The sequence below is a fragment of the Corapipo altera genome, unplaced genomic scaffold (assembly GCF_003945725.1).
Source record: "Corapipo altera isolate COAL_440 unplaced genomic scaffold, ASM394572v1 93, whole genome shotgun sequence".
NCBI classification, from domain to species: Eukaryota; Metazoa; Chordata; class Aves; order Passeriformes; family Pipridae; genus Corapipo; species Corapipo altera.
This window is the reverse complement of record NW_020885000.1, coordinates 498,204-518,798: the sequence shown is the minus strand read 5'-3', so window position 1 is coordinate 518,798 and position 20,595 is coordinate 498,204. Positions and strand designations below refer to the sequence as shown.

The 20,595-nt window shown below is 46.6% G+C and overlaps 1 protein-coding gene across 6 annotated transcripts in view; it reads right to left on the bottom strand.

Annotated features, from left to right (window-relative positions):
- The window catches only part of EXD3 (exonuclease 3'-5' domain containing 3), a 298,691-nt gene that overhangs the window by 177,277 nt on the left and 100,819 nt on the right, over nt 1–20,595 (bottom strand). For all 6 annotated transcript variants that reach the window (XM_027666970.1, XM_027666972.1, XM_027666967.1 and 3 more), the window contains 5 exons: nt 13,132–13,185; nt 12,534–12,673; nt 11,674–11,774; nt 3,880–3,953; nt 1,379–1,417 (listed from right to left, as the gene is read on the bottom strand). In XM_027666970.1, coding sequence (XP_027522771.1) covers nt 1,379–1,417; nt 3,880–3,953; nt 11,674–11,774; nt 12,534–12,673; nt 13,132–13,185 — 408 coding nt within the window. The remainder of the gene's footprint in view (nt 1–1,378; nt 1,418–3,879; nt 3,954–11,673; nt 11,775–12,533; nt 12,674–13,131; nt 13,186–20,595) is intronic.

Genomic DNA, 20,595 nt, shown 5'->3' with positions numbered 1-20,595 from the left:
GGAACTGGATGAACTTTTAAGGTACCTCCCAACCCAAACCAGTCTGTGATCCTGATTCTATGAAACTCTGAGCGAATGTTGAGTCATTCCCCCCTGTAAAGCCCAATCTTTCAAAACCTATAAAGTCCCAGACAACCTTAGTTCTTGCACTGAAAAGCAAAACTTGCTCTGAGATCTCTCCTTTGTTCCCTCCTTTCCCTGTCAGCAGCAGCAGCAGCAGCAGCAGCAGCAGCCTGCCCAGGTGACGGTTTCAGTTCCCTCCAGATGCACAGGCACAGATTCCAATCACTTTCAAGTGATGCCAAAGCAGATCTCTGATAACTCGGAGTCAGGCTGATAACAGGCAAGTTCCAGCACTGCTCAGCTCATAATTACATAGCTGTGAAAAACAGATCAGTTGGCAACACACAGGAAATACAAAGATTGGAATCCTTTGGGAAAGCAAAGACAACCCTTTGCCACAGTCCATCATGCTCTGTGCTCTCTAGGGAGGTGGCTTTACCAGGCACCACACATGCACTTACTTCCCAGGGAGTATCCTGAGCCTCCTGCCTGCACAAGTGATTGGCATGGGAGGTGTCCCCACACTCCGCCATCAACAGAAAGCCTTTCATTTCACACACCAAAGCACATCCAGAAGTTAGAATCAGAGAATCATGGAATCTTCCGAGCTGAAGGAGACCCACAAGGGTCATTGTGTCCAACGCCTGGCCCTGCACAGACACCCCAACAATCCCATTGCTTTGCTGGTGTGTCCAAACAGTGCCAGAGATCTCAAATCCCTGAGATAATCAGTCACCAGGCTGGCTGTTACCACTGGGAGCCCGTGCTGACCCTTCAAGTGGATTTTCAGAAATCCCCAATGGCTGCAGAACTCAACTGAGAGGAGTTACAGAACAGGAGCAAACACCATAAGGCTGCAATTCCACAGGGATACCATGGACACATAAATAACCAATAATGGTTCACTAATGGAAAGTAAAAGAATGTATTCAATACATTCAGATCATAGAATCGCAGAACCATTGAGTGTCCGGAGTTGGAAGGGACCCACAGGGATCTTCGAGTCCAACTCCTGGCCCTGCACTGGCCACCCCAACAATCCCTCCATGTGCCTGAGTGTTGTCCAAACATTCTAGTTTGGCTCCAGCCAAAACTCCAGTCAAATGAGAGCATTTTCAAAGACATAACAGGAATTAAAATATAAATGTTCTCCTTTGCCTTTCCCTGCATGTACAGTTTTGCTGTATGCTTTCAAAGTGATGAGAAAGGGCAGAACTGTAATAGCAGAGTATCCACAACCGGATACTCTGAACAGTTCAAAACAATCTCCAAGCAAATAACCCTGAGAAAACGGGAGAGGGAAATCCATACTCACCTGAACGTGATCTGCCCAGTTCTCCTCAGTCATGGTTTTCTGAAAAGACAAAATTACTCCTGAGACATCTCAGAAAAGGGAGGATGTTCCACACAGCAAACTAGAAAGGAACACCACCTGGTACCCACTGGTATCACCTGTGGTCGAGGAATGCACTCTGGAGCGCACGGGACAGCTCAGCTGTCAGGGCACAGCAGAACAACACAGTTTGGACAAAGTAACTCAGAGAACTGTTACATGACAGCATGTAAGATATAAAAATTCATGTGCAATGTGTCCTCAGACTGTTCAGCTCTCCAGCCAGCCCATGGAGAGCCATCCTATGGGCTCCAGGAAAAGGAGACATCTCAGGGATCCTCTGCAAGGCTGAGCATTCAGAATATTAAAATAGAAACTTTTCTCAACAGCCAAGTCATCAAAAATCCTCTGGAATCATGAGGTCTGGGAAAGGAAACTGATAAGTTAATATTCTCATTCTAATGTAGTTCAGAGCCAAACTTGGGGAGAAACCTGGGATTGGATCTACTCTCCACTCTGCCAAGAGCAGAGGCTCCATGAGACTGACCATGAGCCTCAGCCTTGGTGCTGGCAGAGGAACAGGGATTGCTAGTGCCACTTTTATGGAAAGGTACAAGAGCAAACACGGAGTAAGAGCCTCAAAGAAAACAGCTCTGAGATACACAAGCATGTAATTTAAATACTAGTGAGATAAAGGGGCCATTTAGCCAGAGCTCAGACACTGCTGAGAATGGTAAACAGAGAGCACCAAAGAGCTCTGAGAAGAAGGGACTGTGTCCAGAAACAGCTGCCAAATGTACCTTAATGGAAGTAACTGGCCAGCTTGAATATTTTAAATCAAGCAAATGCTCCAAAACAAAGGAAATGGAAGGCCAAAGAGAGCAGAACCCCAGATCACGAATCCATTCCACTCTGCTAAATAAACACACCTGGATAAATGCTCTCTGCTCGCTCACAGTAGATGACCAAGCTTGTTCCAGTGATGTCATCTGCACTAAAGATCTGAGATGCAGGAGGCTGGAATGCCCACTCCTCCCCAGCTCTCCTGGCAGTGGGGCTGGCAGGCAGCAAAGACAGCTCAGAGCCTTCACTGATGGCTCGGGAGGTCTTGGGAGCAGAACCTGCTCTGCCAGAACGGCGTCATCAGATCAGCACCATTCAACCCCATCCTCATGTTCAAAGTACTGGGGCTGGGGGGTCAGAAGATATGCCTGGATCTGGCTGTTGCTGTCAGAGCAAAAAGGAATCCTGTTCTGAACACAGAACAGGCACTTCAGCGGAGGTGGCTCATTCCCTGAACGCTGGCTCTCTGGAGACTGGATCAATAGTCCTGTAGGAACATCTGAGAAACCTGCTGGGCTCAGACTTTACTAAAAACCTCCTGTATCTACAAGGATAAAATCTTTTATGAACTGCAGATGAAAACCTGCTCCAAACTTGGCAAATACAGCTTGGGAATTCGAAATCCAAGAAATGGAAACATTTCACTGTGATATTCAGTCTCTTGTGGTCCTTGTCCTTCACAGTTCAATGGATACACCTGGATACAAGTGAGAGCTGTTTTTTACAGAAGAGGCAGAAAAAAATAAATCTGACTCTCAACTGGTATGATCTGTCCCCAGGCATAGGGTCGTGCTGAAAGCCAGACCATCAGGAGAAGCACCAAACCCACACTGTTAAGGAGATAAATGTGTTCCCAGTACAGGAGCTCAGGAGCATCCAAAGGGCAGTGACTTGGCTCAGTGCACTCATGAGTGGGGAGGAGAAACCACACTCAAGTCATTCTGCAGACAGTCAACCTCTAAGCTGCCTCCTAGAAAACTGCTTCTCAGAAAGAATTAGTGGCATTTTCTTATTCCTCCAACCCCTCAGTGCCAGCACAAGTACCAGTGGATTTGGAAAGACAATTTGGAGGCTGGACAGAAGTAAAGTTTGTTCAAAGAGTGGTTCAGGAGCTGAAAATAGGACCATTTTGTTCCACAGTAACAAGGTTGGCAGCACAAAAACGCTCCTGTGGCAGGTTTGGGCCATACCTATCCCAGCCAGGCCACAAGCACCAAAGCAAATTGCCTACAGAGCACCCAGCCATGAGGAATGTCTAGAACCTAGTGTTCTTAAAACCCCACACAAATGCCCCAAAAGCTCTTTATCCAGTATATTCCTGCTTATTTGAGATGGCTGAAGGAAGCTGAACGCTGGAGAGCTGATCCTGACCCAGAGCACTGAGGGAGCTGAGGGGAAGAAGCTCCAGCCCTGAGCAGTCAGGACACCCAGGCATTGGAACATGAATGGACACACAAACTATTCACTCACAGAACAAACTGATCCAATGGCAGATCCAAGGCATCTTCATATCATAATACTCACACCAAAAACTTGCTCATACACTATTGATACATTTCAATTATCTCAATTGTGTTATTCAAAATGCAAATGGAATGAAAATCCTCATTCACCCCCCCCCCCCACAACACAGCACATACCTCAACAAATCTCTTGTAAAAGAGGTAGTTCAGGGTTCTCAGGTGCCGCTGATTTACGACATTAGGGCAGAGGGCTGAAAGAAGGAAAAAGACATTTAAGTACCCAACATCACCAAATTTCCTGGAAGTTTTATTGTCTAGACATGACACTTTTCCTTCCCCAATGTCAGACTGGGGTTGGGGAAGGTAGGATGCCCTCACACTTGGAACAGTGAGGGACAGAGTAGAACATTGTCAGCTTATCTCAGCTATAAACTGTTATTTACACTTTCAACTGTGATTAGCAATGCTAATCCTTGGGTCTGATATCTCTGGTTCCACCACCCCTGAGTGATAAGATCCACCCTGTGGTTCAATATGCTCCACAGTCAATGACTTCGCACCTTTAATTAGGCAGCATCCCCACACGGGCACCACCTCAGTCTCTAGAGGCTGCATTCTTCTGGGTTTAATTGGAACCTGTGTTGTTAAGTCATTGAAGCAGTTGTGAACAACTTACTCAGGATGTAAACTTGTGGCTAAAGTTTATCCGATAAAAGAAGAGACTCCACGTCCACACAAAGAGGGTGGGGACTATTGTTTTGCTGAGCTAGCAAGCCACACTTGTTGATAATATTTTTATTGCTGTCATCTTCATTAAATATGGCTCATTACAACTGCAAAACTCGAGATCTTCACACAGTGCCTTGTTTTGAAACCCAGTGCAAGGAGAGATAAAGGCAGGAGATAAAATACATGAAGTGGATTAGCATAGGTATCTGTCAGTTCCTGCTGGATGTTGGGATACATGAATAGGGAAAGGCTTAACCAAAGCCTTCTGTGGGGCTTCAGTGGCTAAAACCATCCCACTGCGAGTCAGAAAGAGCAGGACCAGCAATCAGAAATGGTCACAGAGAGCAGGAAAGTGAAAATTTTCTGCAGCTTCCTTTGAGTAAGAGTCCACAGGGAGAAAGCAATTCCTTATCTCTCTCTGTGCCTCACACAGGGCATGCCCAAGGATTATAAACCAGGAGAACAAAGAAAGATCTCTGGATACCAGATTCTGGGATCAGAGGGGGATGGATTGATGTCCCACTAGATACAGCAGCTCCTCAGAGTCCCCCGAAGCGTAATTTCAGAACGTAAACATTTCCATCTCAAACACAAAAGGGTAAAGCTGTTATTTTTATCTTCCACAGTGTGACAACAGATCCTTACCCTCCAAGGATCTGAGTAAATTATTGCAATTATCACACAGGATATTGTCCCAAAAAATATGGTGATCTTTCCTCTGGATATTATCCCAATATCTGGAGGAAAAATCACCAGCTCATGGAAAGCAACACTCGCTAAAAAGAACATAAGATCAAGGTAAAAATTAATAACATTCCCATCTAACTCAGAGATTTCAAAGCACTTCAGAAAGAACCATGGCATGACTGCTCCAGGCCACCCAAAAGATCCACCGAACATTTTTTCTTTGAGCATCTAGAGGAAATATCCAAAGCAGAAGCTCTGGCAGAACTGGGGGTTTCAATGGCCAGCTATCTGTGTGGAAAGGACAGAGGAACACAGATGCACTGGAAATATGCTGGAAGGCACTAGTGACATATTTTATTCTGATGGAGCAAGTGAATTGAGTTTGAATCTGTTTTTTTATACTTTATTACAAAAAACAGAGAAGAACTAATCAAGAATACAAATACAGGCTGGATAGAGAAGGGATCGAGAAAAACCCTGGGGAGAAGGATTTGGGCGTGTGGGTGGATGAGAAGCTCAACCTGCCCTGATCATGTGTGTTGGCAGCCCAGAAACCCCCCCGTGCCCTGGGCTGATCCCCCAGTGTGGGCAGCAGGGGAGGGGGGGATTCTGCTCCTCTGCCCCACTCAGGTGAAACCCCCCTGCAGAGCTGCCTCCAGCCCTGGGGCACCAATACAAGAAGGATGTGGAGCTGCTTTGGAGTCCAGAGAAGGCCACAGAGATGCTCCAAGGGCTGGAGCCCCTCTGCTCTGGAGCCAGGCTGGGAGAGCTGGGGGTGTTCACCTGGAGAAGAGAAGGCCCCAGGGAGACCTGAGAGCCCCTTCCAGTGCCTAAAGGGGCTCCAGGAGAGCTGGAGAGGGACTTGGGACAGGACAAGGGGAAATGGCTTCCCACTGCCAGAGGGCAGGGAGAGATGGGAAATTGGGAAGGAATTGTTGGCTGTGAGGATGGTGAGTCCCTGGCCCAGGTTGCCCAGAGAAGCTGTAGCTGCCCCTGCCCTGGAAGTGTTCAAGGCCAGGAGCAACCCGGTCTAGTGGAAGGTGTCCCTGCCCATGGCACGGGGTGGAACTGGATGGTCTTTAAGGTCCCTTACAACCCAAACCAGTCTGAGATTCTACGGAAAATATGAGGGAGAATGGTAACTTGGTAAGAGAGACAATGAAATGAAGAGATCAAAGCTCTTAAGGAAAGGAAGAACAACAAAATAAACCCAACAAAATGGACTTCAATAAACTCAGAAAACTGGATTTCATGTGGAAATCATTTATGAGGGAAAAAGGAGTTAAGAAGAGCTGACAAAGGAAAAATTGGAAGTGAAGAGACTTAACTGCTAAAGCAAAAGCCTTTATGGATCTCAGTCACAAGAAGGAGGTTAAAAGAACGTGAAAAATGAATCACACATACAAGTCAACAGCAGAAACACATAAAATCATGAAGCCCAAAGTAAAACATGTTTCTATCAAAAGCTATAAAGGCAAGAGAAATTCCATACAGCCTTTTGGAGGAAAAAAAGAACCACAACCCAGCAAAATCTAATGAAGGGAAAAACTGGCAGAGGCTGTGTGGAGATGGCAAACCTCCCACCTTGGAGGTCTGTAACAGGTTTCACATTCCCAAGTAGATCAGAAGTATCAGAAGGAGTTCCTTTGGCCAAGGGGCACAGATGGCACAGGTGGCACTGCAGAGCCTTTGCCAGACCTTTCCCTGCACCTTCATGATCATCTGCACCTTGTACGTGCAGAAATCAAAGCACTTCAGGGCACAGCACCTTTCTCAAGGTCAAACACCCAGCTGGGGGACCAGGAGTCTGAACCCAGGTCTCCTGTACCTCAGCCAATGTCCTGTTGGTCAGAGCAAAAGACCTTATCTTAAGCTTTCCAGAACAGGGACCATCCTCTTAGTCAGTGTCTGTCCAATGGGATCATGACTGGCTTGTGGAGCACTAGTGGAATGTAAATGGTTTAATACCATGAAAGCAGCTCTTTGGACACGTTAACTCTTAACCTGGCAGTTGCACCACAACCATTCATCTGAGCTACATTTCACACCTGGGCCTGATTCAGAGGCCAAAGCCTCAGCCTGCTCCCAGCCCTTGGCAGAGTTAATGGTCATTTTTCCTCCAGAAGGGGTAAAAATGAAATCTGTTTGTCATACAGGGTCAAACCCACAGTCCACACTGATTTCAGTCATGCAAGATGGGTAAGATGTGTCTCCTGCGGCCATGGTGCAATATATTTTTAGGTGTGGTGGGTGGGTACCACTCCCAGGAGATGCCAATGCCTCCCGAGCTGGGACGTGGACCCAATCAATCCTCTCTGTCCATAGCCCTGAGAGCTTCCATTCACAAAGAGACTCCTTCTCCCTGTCCTGGTAGAACAGCAGGTCCCACACACAGTGTGCTTGGTTTGGGGGCAAACTAAAGGAGCCTTTTGGATAAAATCAGGGTATCTGACACTCCAGAGGCTTTCCCTGGTATTGCTAAGGATTGCTGGGGAAGCTGAGGAGCAGCAGGCTGTGCACTGGGCTCTGGCTGTGCTATGAGATTAATCCCTAAATGCAAATTAGGGGAGGACAGGGCTGCAGTCAAGAAAACCTCTTTTTGTTGTAGCCTGAGAGATGCATTAGTGTCTCATTAAATGCTCAGTGGCACCACAGCTCGGGGCCCACAGCCCTCAGAAAGGGGGTGACATGGCAGAAGCCTCAGACTCCCCCTCAAATCCCTGAGCTACCTGCTGGCTGTGCTGCCTGGAACGAGAACAAGAGCACAGCACAAGGGTTTAGTCTACACCTGAAGGAAAACATGCCCTGGTGTACCCTTAGACACCATGTGGATATGGTGAATTCATGCTCAGAATAGCCAGGATGGGGCTAGCTTTTCCACAAAAAAGCTTGGAGCTCCTGGCTAGCAAGTCAGAGCCTAGAGTAGGTCATATCCTACTGCCTGTTGTTCAGGCTGAGGGCCTTAAAAAAGACTGGGGATCATTCCATCCCCTCCTCCTTCAGCACCTTGGCTCTGCAGCCTTGGGAATGGGGCTCCTGCCTGCCAGTGTCCCAGCCTGGAGGTTCTCCTCAGGCACAGGCTGTGCAGAGTTGTGCTGGTACTGAACACCCGAGTTAAAACACTCCAGAGCAGCACATGGAAGTCAGGGAAAAAAGAGAGAGAGAGGAGAGGAAGGGAGAGGAGGGGAGCAGAAGGGAGGAGAGGAATAAACATTCTGCTCTGTTTTAGTGAGGGAAAGGTAAAACTAGCTGAAATTTCATCCTTCCAAAGGCATTCCTGTGGAATTACATGAGTCATTCCCTTCTCTTTAACTCAGCATCTTCTGAGAGTGCCCCCCTGGTGACTGCCCTGCCATGGGCGTGCAGGTCCCCAAGCCTGAGGAGGTGTGGGCCAGCTGTGCCTCACCTGGGCAGGTGTGGGGCTGTGCCCTCCCAGCCGTGCCTCACCTGGGCACATGTGGGGCTGTGCACAGCCCTCTCCTGCCCTCTGCTGCCCCGGCCCCGCCTGGAGCGCGGCAGCCCCGCTGGATGTGTGTGTTGTGGGGGAAGGGGGTCACACAGACGGAAATTACTTGTTGAAACAAACGGATAACCCGGTGCTCAAGTAAAAGAAACATTTCTCTTGGTTTATACTAAAAAACCTTTTAAAGACCGTGGTAAAAACACAGAGCATTCAAACCTTGAGATGCTCAGCTCACCCCTCACGCTGCAACAGCACAAGCACCATCATTACTGGGCACTCAGCCCCCATCTGTCTCCTCTCTGTCACACAGCTGTTATTTCCTTCATTGGCACAGAGGCACCAAGCCCAATATCTGAGGTTATCACACTTCTCAGAGTGGGATCATTTCTATTTCAAATCCCAGGAATTGTCAGTGAAAAACATCCCTGAGCTCTCTGTGTGTCTCAGCTGTGCAAAACCACAGCAGAGAATAGATTCGACCATGGCAGCCTTGGGAAGGGGCTGTTTCCTCACCTCCGAGATCTGTTTTGACTGAAACTTGTGTTTGTGAAGTCAACCTTACAAGGTCTCCAAAGAGTATTATGCAATTAGCTTGAAAAAGCTACAGGCTCATTAAACCAGAGCATACTGACCCAGGTGTGAGGAAAGACTCTATAAACCTCAATTTCCTCAATCACATACCACTTCTGCCCAACTCCTTCCTTCCCCAATAAGGGTAATTAAATGGAATCCACACACATTTTATTGGGACACCTCTGGGACTCCCACTTACCATACCCTGTCTGTGAGTTAACAGGAATATGGCTCTGAAAAAGCAGAGGAGGACTAATCAAGGAGGATGGCTTTTCTTCTCCCCTGAGGTTCCACATCTTTTTTATATTGGGTCACCTCCTATCCAGCTCTGGAATTTAAGGCTGGCAGCTCCCAGGAGTGTTTCAGACCCCAGTGGCTGATGGACACCTCAGCTTGGCACTCAGTGTGATTTACTGGGAGTGGGCAAGAGTGAGCTTGGAGAGTAAAATCTGAAAGTCAATTTGGAACTGCAAGAACTGAGTCACACACAAGTTTGCCTCCTCATACCCAGAAACCCCATCCTCCTCCAGCTGTTCTCACCAAAGCCACTTCCCTCTCTGCTGCTGCTCTCAGGCTCCCACGGTGAAGAGGAGTCACAGCGAGGAGGAGACCGAAAGCAGCAGCAGGAGCTGCAGCAGCAGATGAGCCCCCAGCCAGGTGAGGTGACAAGAGGTGACAAGAAGTGTGAGCTCTACCTCACTGCAAGTTTTTGGGGAAGCTGCTCAGAACAAGAGTCATGAGGGGTTCTTTCATCTGTATGTTTTGCCCAGCCTGCTGCCTTCTTGCACACTATTTCATCACAGTTGGACCTGCTTCCACTACCAGTGGAGAAAGAACACCCAGAAATTCAGCAAAAGGGAGGGGAGAGGTGGGAAGACAAGGAAAGCCACGTTGTTCCAGCTGCCAGCATTTCCCAACTCAGTTCCAGTATGACCAGTGCTAAGGCAGCAATTCCTCTGCAGGGCATTCTTCCCTTTCCAAAGCACTTCAAAGGAGACTGACTGCCACAGCTCAGCAAAGTGTGAATTCCTGCTCATAACTGCATGTGATATTATGCAAAAAATAAACACCATTTTTCACATATGGGACTATGACAGTCATCCAGCACGGCTTTTATCTGCCCAAAGTCTAAACCAGTCACCCACATCCCCTCTCACTTCAGAAGAGGTGGGAAGCCTTCTTGAGCAAGGCCTTACCCTGCCCTGCAGACACTGCAGTTTGCATGGGATAAATGTCTGGAAGTGCAGGCAGGAATGGGATCTGTATCTGCCTCAAGGAACCTCCTCACCAGTGAATGGCTGTGGAGGACTGGCAAGATTTGGCCATTATTATCAGCAGCTACAACATCTGGAAACCAGCAGCAGGTTGAAGCAGACTGCCTCCCACAGAGTGCACCTGAGACCCACACCTACATGCTCCTCTCCTGATTTTTTTTTCTTTAATTATTATTTCTCAGGAACAGTTATATTATTTCACCTCTACTGTTATATCATACCCTTGGCAGACCTTTCATAAGGAAAGGGAACAACTCAACTCCCTTTACACATCATCAAAGACAACACAGCTGACTGAATGCCCAACCTTGTCAAGGAGGAAAAATTACTGAAGACAAGTGAACTCCTGGGAAGGTTTTCATTTCTAAATAAATCACCTCCCATATGTCTCAGCTTTCACAGCAACGTGCCATGTTTAATTATATCCACTTCTACTCCAATGGAGGTTTGCAAGGTTTAACTTGTTAACTTTTGAACACCAGTCTGAAGATGGAAGATTAATACGCAATAGTGTTGCTGACAGGTGTAATAAGCCCACAATTTGTGGTTAGAAAACACTTTCAGTCCAAGAAAAGAGAATTGCATATCGTGGGTTGATGATGGAAAGCTCTGCAGGGTAAAAGCTAACAGTGCACCCAAAGGGGTCTGATGCAAGGTCCTAAAGAGAAGGAAACATCAACAGTCCCTGCCAGCAACCAAAGCAAAGCAGATTTTGTTAGGTAACTGGTATCTGCAAGTGAAGCAGATCTGTTCAGTGACAGAAAATGTGCCACTTCTAAGGCTGCAGGAGCCTTAAAATTCCCTACCACCAACCCTAGTTTATACAAAGAATACAAAGGGCTCCGATGCTCCTGCTTCCAAAGCGTTATCTCCTCCCAGCTGATGGACCTGTAGCTCAAGAAAACAGATCCCCAGTGAATAATGACTTGCCTCTTATGTGAGAGGAATGGAGTCATAACTCAGAGCTGACCACGGTGTGTTTATGCAGAGCCATGCTGAGGTCAGGATTTATTTCATATCATGGCAGAAACAGCTTATTAGTCACCAGCACTTCATTCTTAGATAGCACAAAGTGATAATTCCCATAACTTACCAGCTTTGTTTTTCAGGATCATTAATTAAACCCTGAAACTCCCCAAGATAAATGACAGCAGAAATTCCTTGATGAACATGGAAGAAGACAAATTGACTTTGTGTGTTCTTTATTGCTGACATAACTCCACAATATATTGCAATATCCTGTACCTGGATCTACGTGGAATCGGTCCAGGAGCCTGAAGACCAGCTTGCTGAGTGTTCTGTGGTTAAATTTTTCTGGTTTGTATCTGGACAGGCCTTGATATGGTCTGTAACAACATCAGAAATACATACCTGTGGCATCACCTAAAGGATGTTTCCCAAATAGCAGATATTTAACAGCAGAGGGATTGGGGTTTGCTGGTGTTGGTAAGGAGAAGGTACAGCAAAAAGCCAACAGTACAACCACACAAATTTCAGTCAATGACTGAAGCAAGTCTGGAAGTTCATTTTAAAGAAAGTGAGCAATTCCTTCTCATCTCTTTTTCAGAGCTAAGACTGCAAGTATTGCAGCTACACCATGACTCTGACTGTGCTGCTGGGTCTGTGACTGGCAGGAGTTATTCTAGTGAGAGGCAAGTCAGAAATTAAAACACACACCACAATTTGACAAGCACATGAAGGTTAACCACTTGCATCTCTTGTTCTTCTGCCACTTCATCACAGTATTATCTTCCTGCCAAACCTGTACAACCGATACTGAAACTCACCCTTGTCTGCAGCAGAGCACAAGAGGCTGATTGCTCCAGCCTCCCTTTGACACTGCTCTGTTACTGCACAGGCTTCACTGCACTCCTGCTCCCGGCAGGAACGGAGCATCTGTCAAGAGCAACAATTCCTCTGTCCTGCGGGCCGGGGCGTTTGAGAAGGCTCTGACACAGACACCAGAACTTCCCCTTCCTCAGCTCAAAGTCAATCTCTTGCACTGCCTTACGCTGAGACATGATTGCAGACAGACAACCAGGGAACACACTGTGCTCTGGTAGCACCTTGGCCTGGCTGTTCAGAAAGACAACAAGTGTTTCTACCTTGTGATGTCTCTGATGTTGACACCAGGTTCACACCACGAGTCCAGGATCTGCAGGAGCTTGCTCTGGAGCTCAGGATATTCTCCCACATAATCTTCCACCACATTGGCTTTATCCTGGAGCAGCAGTGGGATGCACATCTAGGAGAAGAAAAGACCTCTGATCCCCACGGAGCCCACAGAAGGCACGGAGAAGGTCCATGACTAAATCCTAGCAGAGGACTGTCCCATTCCCTGCATCCCAGACACAGTGAGCAAGTCCCAACCCCCTGCTTAGCCCACCAGTGCTGCCTATGAGAGTGCTCTGATGTTTTAGCAAATATTAGCAAAGCTTCAATGCAGCAAAAGTACTGACCTCCACCCTAGTGCTGAACACAGTGTTGTAACAGAGGCTGCAGCCAGAAACACAGGGCAGGAGGCTGGAATAGGGTCAAACGAAATACATTCTGTGCCTAACCTGGATGTAAAGGTACATCATCAATGCAATAGGTACTTCTGGGGAATGAAGTAAAGCCTCAAGTGAAAGGCAGCATGATGGATGTCCTGCTGAACAAAAGGTGGATCTGATGACAGAGGAGCCTGCAGAGGGAATGACTCACCTTCTCCACATCTTGATCTGGCTGTAATTTCAGCTTAATACTCAGTATGGCTGCCTAGAAAATACAAATAAAAAAAGTTGTGTATTTAGAAGAACCTCACAGTGGATAAGTGGGCTATTATACACATTTTTAATGTGTTAATTATTTCTGTTACGTTGTCAAGCACAAATCCTGCAAACATTTGGTCACAGACATTCCACTTCCAAATGTACAAGAACACTCGTGGCAGAGCTGCATATCATGATTAGCAACATCTCCTGGAGCAAAAATTAAAGGCAAAAAGAGAGAAAGTGAAGCACTTGGATAAAACCAGCTGAGATGGCTACTTCCTATCCATGCATGGTAAAAAACACCTGACCCAGCACACCTTTCTGAGACTCTGAAGTTCTGTAAAATACTTGGATTTTGTGAAAGCAACTCAAGATTTAGAACACCCTGAAATCAAGAGGATTCTGTTTTCCCAGTTCCTTTGTTGCTCCACACCCCTGACAGCACCAAGGTTCACCAGAGGCAGCAAGCTGGGAAGCACTGTATTTCTCCCTTTTGTGGGATTTCCAAATCTTTCATAAGCCAAGACCTACCACATTCACGAATTGCCTCCAAATCAGGATCTTCTGCAGCAAGGAACCTGCAGGGCTGAACTGCAGGAACTCAGGCTCAGGAGAGCTGGTTCAGTCACTGCCTGTCCCATCCCAGCTGGGGATTACAGGAATGGAGGAAGCTCTAACTGTGCATTGCTTGGGAGGCACAGACACCAATTAGGATTTACAGTAGTTAATACTATCTAATTTCTGAAGTGTGTAAGAACACTTGGATCTCAAATACAGAATAAGCATATCGTGAGTTGCTTTAATATAGTGCATTGTGCCAGTAATTGGAGTAATAAGGGCAGGGAGCCTTTGAGCACCTCTGTGTCTTAGTGCTGAACAGGGAACAAGGGAATGAGGAGGTTTTACAGAAGTATTCTTCTAACTACTTCGCAAAGTTAGGCTGTATTTTCCAGAATGGTTCTAAGCAGTATTGAAAACACTAACCCTGCCACAGCATGTGTGTAATGCTGAGCACTACATGGAACCCACCGAGTTCACAAATGCCTGTTTACTCAAATGTGGATAAAAACCAGTGTGGTAGGGCTTGGAGGAAAAGCTCTCCTCTTCCACAGATTTCTCTGCTCTCTGTGATGGATTTTGATTTGAGAGAAAGATTTGCATTTTAGAACTGCGTTATTTGTTAGAATGTAGAATCATAGAATGGTTTAGTTCCAACACCCCTGCCATGAGCAGGGACATCTTCATCTGGATCAGAGTGCTCAGAGCCTCCATCCAGCCTGACTTGGAATTTTTCCAGGAATGGAATATCCACAGCTTCTCTGGGCAATCTGTGCCAGTGTACCACGACCCTCACTGTAAAAAAATCCCTTATATTTAATCTAAATCTCCCCTCTGTTAGTTCAAAACCATCACCCCTTGTCCTACCACTGCAGGCCCTGCTAAAATGTTTGTCCCCATCTTTCTTATAGGCCCCCTAATACGTAAGCAAACATAATGCAGGAACAGATGTGCCTTTCCCCAAGGAAACACAACCTCCACCACTACACGTCACATGCACGAAACCTTTCTAGAAAGATTTAACCAAAAAAGTACCCTAAGTGGGGGCAGGCACACACCTTGAAATCCATTTTCTGTGATCTCTCCCAGCATTTGAGTGACACCTGAACTCAGCCCATCACTGGCAGCACACGTTCTGCAGAGCCAGCCAAGCCCCATAGACACCTCACAGCTCATCTGAGCCTTGCTCACGGCAGGAGTTGTGGATTATGTTACTTTCTGGGGAATTCATGCCTGTGTTTCATCCACTGCACCACAGACTGAGTGTGCAAAAGCAGAAAACCAATGCACATCATGGAAGTTCGGCTGTTAAATCCTTCTGTCCCAGTTAGCAGCTGGAAAACATTAGTTTTTTATGTTTGCTTTGGGTTTGGGTTTGGTTTTGGGGGATTTTAGGAGGGGGTTGGTTTTTTGAACACTGAAAGTCCAGGCTTCATCCCCAAAACAGAAATCAAGAGAGGAGCTTTAAGTGACAAAAGCAGAAACCCCTATTAATACAGAGACTGCTACAAAGGGGTACTGGACAGAAAAGTACATGAGCATCGTTCAGCCCAACTAAACCTCAGCCAAATCTCTTACTCCAGACTATTCCACCTCTTAGAGGCCAATAGCTCCTCTGCTCCACAAGCAGAGTTCCTTTTCTCTCAGATTATCAGTTTAACATCCCAAAGTTCAAACCGAGTGATTATTCTCCACTGGTAGACAAGTCCAAGGGTGCTACTTCTGGTTTGGACCTGAAGAAGGGGCTTGGGACTCCAAAGCTTTGGCAGCTGGTTTTGTTTTTCCCCCAGCTCCTCAGTTTGCTGAATTAAAAGAAATCATTAAAAAAAAAAAAGACGTGCAACTCTCCAAACCCTGTTTCACCATTTGATCTCGTGAGTACCGTTAGCTTTAACGTGCAACATCCAGCGGTTCCCTAATGGCTTTTTAATGTTCAGATTAACCTAATTGCAGCCCTGTTATCTAAATGGCAGAGCTTTATCTGCAGCTCTATTAACTGTACAGATGACTTAATCAGATGAACGTGCATGGTGTCAGGTTGGGTTTTCCTCTTTTCCTGGTTGGATATTCCACCCTGTACCAAAGGGTGTAGATGTAGGTGTAGATGTTCATTTGTCCAGAGCATGGAGAGCCCTCACCTTCCCACCCCAGGCTGACAGACCCAGCTCCACCACACCAGGGCTGGAGGACAGAGGAACTTCAAGCAGATCACACATAGATTCATAGAATCCTTAAGGTTGGAAAGGACCTTTAAGTTTACCAAGTCCAACCGTCAACCCAGCACCGCCACCACGTTCACCACTAAACCATGTCCGCAAGTGCCACATCCATATGTTCTTTGAACAGTTCCAGGGGTGGCGAATCCACTGCTGCTCTGGCAGCTGTTCCAAAGCTTTACATAAGTTGGTTTTTAACAGCAATTTAACATCCTCCAGCTCAAGGTGGTGATGGAGCAGCCACACCAGTAGTGCTGCTGGCAGAACCTTCCCTCAGCAGGGAACACCAGCAGCCTTGTCCACGCTTGGAACTGAACGTGGAAGAAGCAGCATGACCCGGGCCCCTGGAACAAGCACCAGGCTGAATCGCAGGGTGCAGTTACAGGGGCTGGCAGCCGAACAGGGAGGACAAGAGAGATAACATCAGCGTGTTTACAATGGGAATAGCGAGAGAAGAGATATGAGTAACTGTAATAAAGATGAAAGCACTTGGCAGCTGTGTCTGTGGTCTCAACTTCGAGCTATTTTAAGATTTTGTTTTGTTATTATCGTGTTTTGAATTGTTTCACTCCACAAACAAGTTTTGTGTAAAATGACTCTATTTTTAACAGTCTGTTTATAGCTGATAAGATCTCCAGCAAAGCAACACCTCATTCGCAGGCTCATTTTGTAGTTAGAAAACAAACACTTCAATGAGGCTGTAACAGAACGGGTGAGAATCCCCCTCCCCACCCAGAACCAGCATTCCACACCTGCAGTGCTGCACTCCCAGGCTGGGCTGGAAGGTGAGCCAGGGGAGCTGGAAGGTGGCAATCCCATTCATCTAAGTGTAGATCCTCAGGCTGGATCAGCGGGGCAACACAAATCCTCAGCAGCAGATACCCCCCTCCCCACTTCACCAGCTGACCATTAAGAGCAAAAAATCGAGTTAGGATGCAGGAATGTGGGGAAGCTCTGGGAATGCTGAGATACTGGCAGCTTATCAGGGTCTACTCACACCCTCAAACTCCAAAGAGAATGTGTTATTGTCGGGGCTGGTGGTACAAGGAGCCTTTTCACAAAAATACATTTCATACACAGAGAGTTTCTAGCATGTAATCTAATAACAGCAATAATTAGCATTATTGCTGCACCTAACAATATTCAACCTGTACTAAAACCCCAGGTGATAACAAATGTGGGGAATGCTGATCCCTCTCTTGCCTTGAACTCCCAAGTGTACACAGGAGAGCTACATGATGAAGCCACTGCTTAGTACAGGAGAAAAGCTGATGGCCCATTACCTAATTCAAATCCTGTCAAAGCTCCTGAATCTTCTCATCCTCAGGGAGCTTTGGGTCATTCTTTCACTTAATGATGGTGAAAGCAAAAATCCTATTTGGACATTTTGCAACAGTTTAGTCTCCCAAGGACAGACACCTAAAATATAGCAAAGGGCTGGCTGAGCCCAGGGGAGATCCAAAGCTACATTGAATTCTACCTAAACCGTGTGTAGGTGCATTGACCAAAGGATGGGGGAAGTTTCCCAAACTTGACATGTCGAGGCCCAGCCACGAGCACCAGAACACTCCTCTTGTCACGCGATTGCAACACTGAGAGCATGGGAAAGTGGAGAGTGTTTCGAGGTGAGTGCACGGCCCAGAGCACCCTGCACCAACAGCTGATCCTCTCGGCTTGTTTTGAATGCAATTGGCTCTGTCTCATCTAAAAATGACTATTCTTTCCACATACAGCATGAGGTGCAGGAAGCCACATAAGATCTTATCTGCAAGGGCATGTGCACTTGGGTGGTGTCTACACTGACAATTTAAGCAATTTTCCCACAGTGGGGTTCACATCAGAAGAATAACCTCTTCAGTAGAACTGCTTGGAGTGGTGATGCACGACAGATACCAGTGGTTTCTGATGACTCCTGTGTTACTTAGCTCTGCTTGCAAGCTGGGACAGCACAAGGGTAAATAAGTCTGTGCCTGACTTAGTGCACTATTTCTGAACCAAAGGCAAACGAATTTCTGAAAACCCACAGAATAAACCAAACAACAGAACCAGACTTTGCAGAGGAGGATCCAATGTCACCTCCAGGAAAATCACAGTGATCAAAGCTTGGATAATGGCAGAAATAACTGAGTAAAAGGCACATCAGGTATTAATCACTGGGCACATCTGGTTTGTGTTTTGGAATCACTCATTTCAAACTTGTAGCTCATCAGCTTTGCTGGAGTTCTGAGTGCATCCCTGCACAGTGTATGACATCAGGTTCGATGGTTGATTGCTTCCTGCTCAAAGGGCACTCAACACACACAGCTGGCTGAGGAGAAGGTCTGCAGAAATGAGGAAAACACAAGATTTCTCAGGTCCACTCTCAAGGGACTATCTACATGAAGCAGTGACAGGTTACTCCTAGCTAAAGGATTTGAGGTGGAGAAGTAAAAGTCAAGGTTGGAATATGCCTGTGCACAGGTGAGGGGAGGAGGCAACTGAGACCAACACTTCTATGATTTGTCTTCCTCAGGTCACTCAGCAGTTTTAAATGGCGTTTAACTGGTCAGTGCCCCCTTGAGCACTCCTTTGGAGCACTGCCCAAGGCTCCTGTGGGCTCAGGCCACCCACCTTCCCAAATCCACATTCTCTGCACGGCTGGATCTGCTGCTCATCCTCCCGGCTTCTCGCAGAGCCCAGAAGTGCTGGCAGGAGGAGCAGAACACTACCATCTCATTTACGATTTCCCAGCATCGTTCAAGCTCCTTCCCCGTCATTCCCCAGGCAGAGGCCAAGAGCAGAGCCACTCCCAAAGCCACAGGGTCGGGAGCAGGTGGCAGTGGCCCGTGCATGGCCTGTGGGTTTGGCTCCCTCTGCTCTGGAGTGGCATCATCTGGCAGGAAATGTGCCAGTAAAGCTGTCCTTGAGCAGCAGAGCAAGTTAATAGGAAAAAATGGTTGAGACTAACATCATCATCTTTAAGTGAGAAAAAACTGCCGTAACATTTTCCTTAGTTTTCCTATCCATTATAATTCTCAATTTAAAAGAAACAAGGAAAGTCAAATGCACATGCTTTAAAACATAGCAAAAGTTGAACAAGCCTTTGTATAATTAAGGTGGTGAATGGAGGGAAGCAGCAGTATCAGAGACATTTCCCTGGCCTGAGAACAGCCCAAAAAAAGTCAGAGTGAAGGAATCCAGAATCTGATCAATGCCAACACTGATCTCTACTGACAGATCTGCAATGATACATTGTGTGCACTCTAGCACTACGTATGAAGTAGGACTACAAACACCAACATCCCTAACTTGGTGTTCAAAGCATCATAGCACTGAAAGTGAAGGTCATGGTGGGGATTGAACTGGTCATTGTTACACCTTTGAGTATTTGTGCTCCTTTAAGTTTAACTCTGGTCAACCATCCCTCTTTCTATTACATCTGTAGGAGTATGTATTGCTGACAAAAACTTGAAATTCTGTGTCTAAACAGCTTTTTCTCTGGGTACTCCAACATATTTTATGGTAAATTTTAACTACTGAACTCTAATAGATAACCCACATTATCTTAATTGAAAGAGCAAACATTAATCAAATTTCACATATGGAATGATCCTTACTTATATGTAGAAATTAATGGATGAAACATTAATAAAGAAATTATACTCTGCTTTTGAAAACAGAGAAATCTGAATGGACAGCAACCGAAAAGCCTCTTAAAAACAAAATGTTACCAGCTTCATCCAATATTCTTGTTTAAGAAGCAAAGTGATGAAGGGGAGAGAAATGCTGCGAATCACTGACACAGAGAGGCTGGAGTGGGAGGTCCCTCAGGCCCAAGAATATTTCTGGTTGTCAGAGGCTAAAAAGATTATTTATTGTTTCCTTCCTAAACCCAGCTCCATTGCCACCTGTTCAGAATTTACTATAAAGCTGTTAAACAAGACGAGAACTTTGATGCTGACTGTGAAAACAAGTTTCACTGTATCTGACCCGAGCAGCACTCACTGCTGATCCAGAAGCAAAGGAATTTGATTTTTTTCTTTAAGCACAGCTATCTTTTTACCTTTATAAGCTGTTTAAAAAAATGTAAATAAAATAACTCAGTGGACAATAGAGGGCATTCATCCCCCAGAAAGACAGCCGCCACCCTTAGACATGAAATATCGCAGCACATTAAGTCATGAGACCCCGCTAATCAAAGCTGACAGGGCCCTGAATGTGATTTCTGCTGAGACTTAGCGATATCATGGGGCACTGAAGCATGCACAGCCTGCCAGACTGCCCCTGTTCATGTGACAATGGCTTTTATTCCCCAAAGGGGCCTGCGAGTGACAAGAGTCCTCTTTGTCTCTGGGCTCTCGCATTCGCTGTGCAAGAGAGGTTCATTCAACCAGCTCCAGACACTCTTTGAAAGGCTGAAGTGTAACATAAGATGACCATGAAACACTAGCTTGCCTTCTGCCTACCCCTCATTCTTCTCCAGCACAGCCTGGCCTATTCAGGGCCTCTCGCAGCCCCACTCGCGCTGCATTACCCCCGGTCTGCTGAATCCCCGCATTGTCCCAGCCTCAGCACCCAGAGCCCTTCCCACACCACAGCCCCCAGCACCCAGAGCCCTTCCCACACCACAGCCCCCAGCACCCAGAGCCCTTCCCACACCA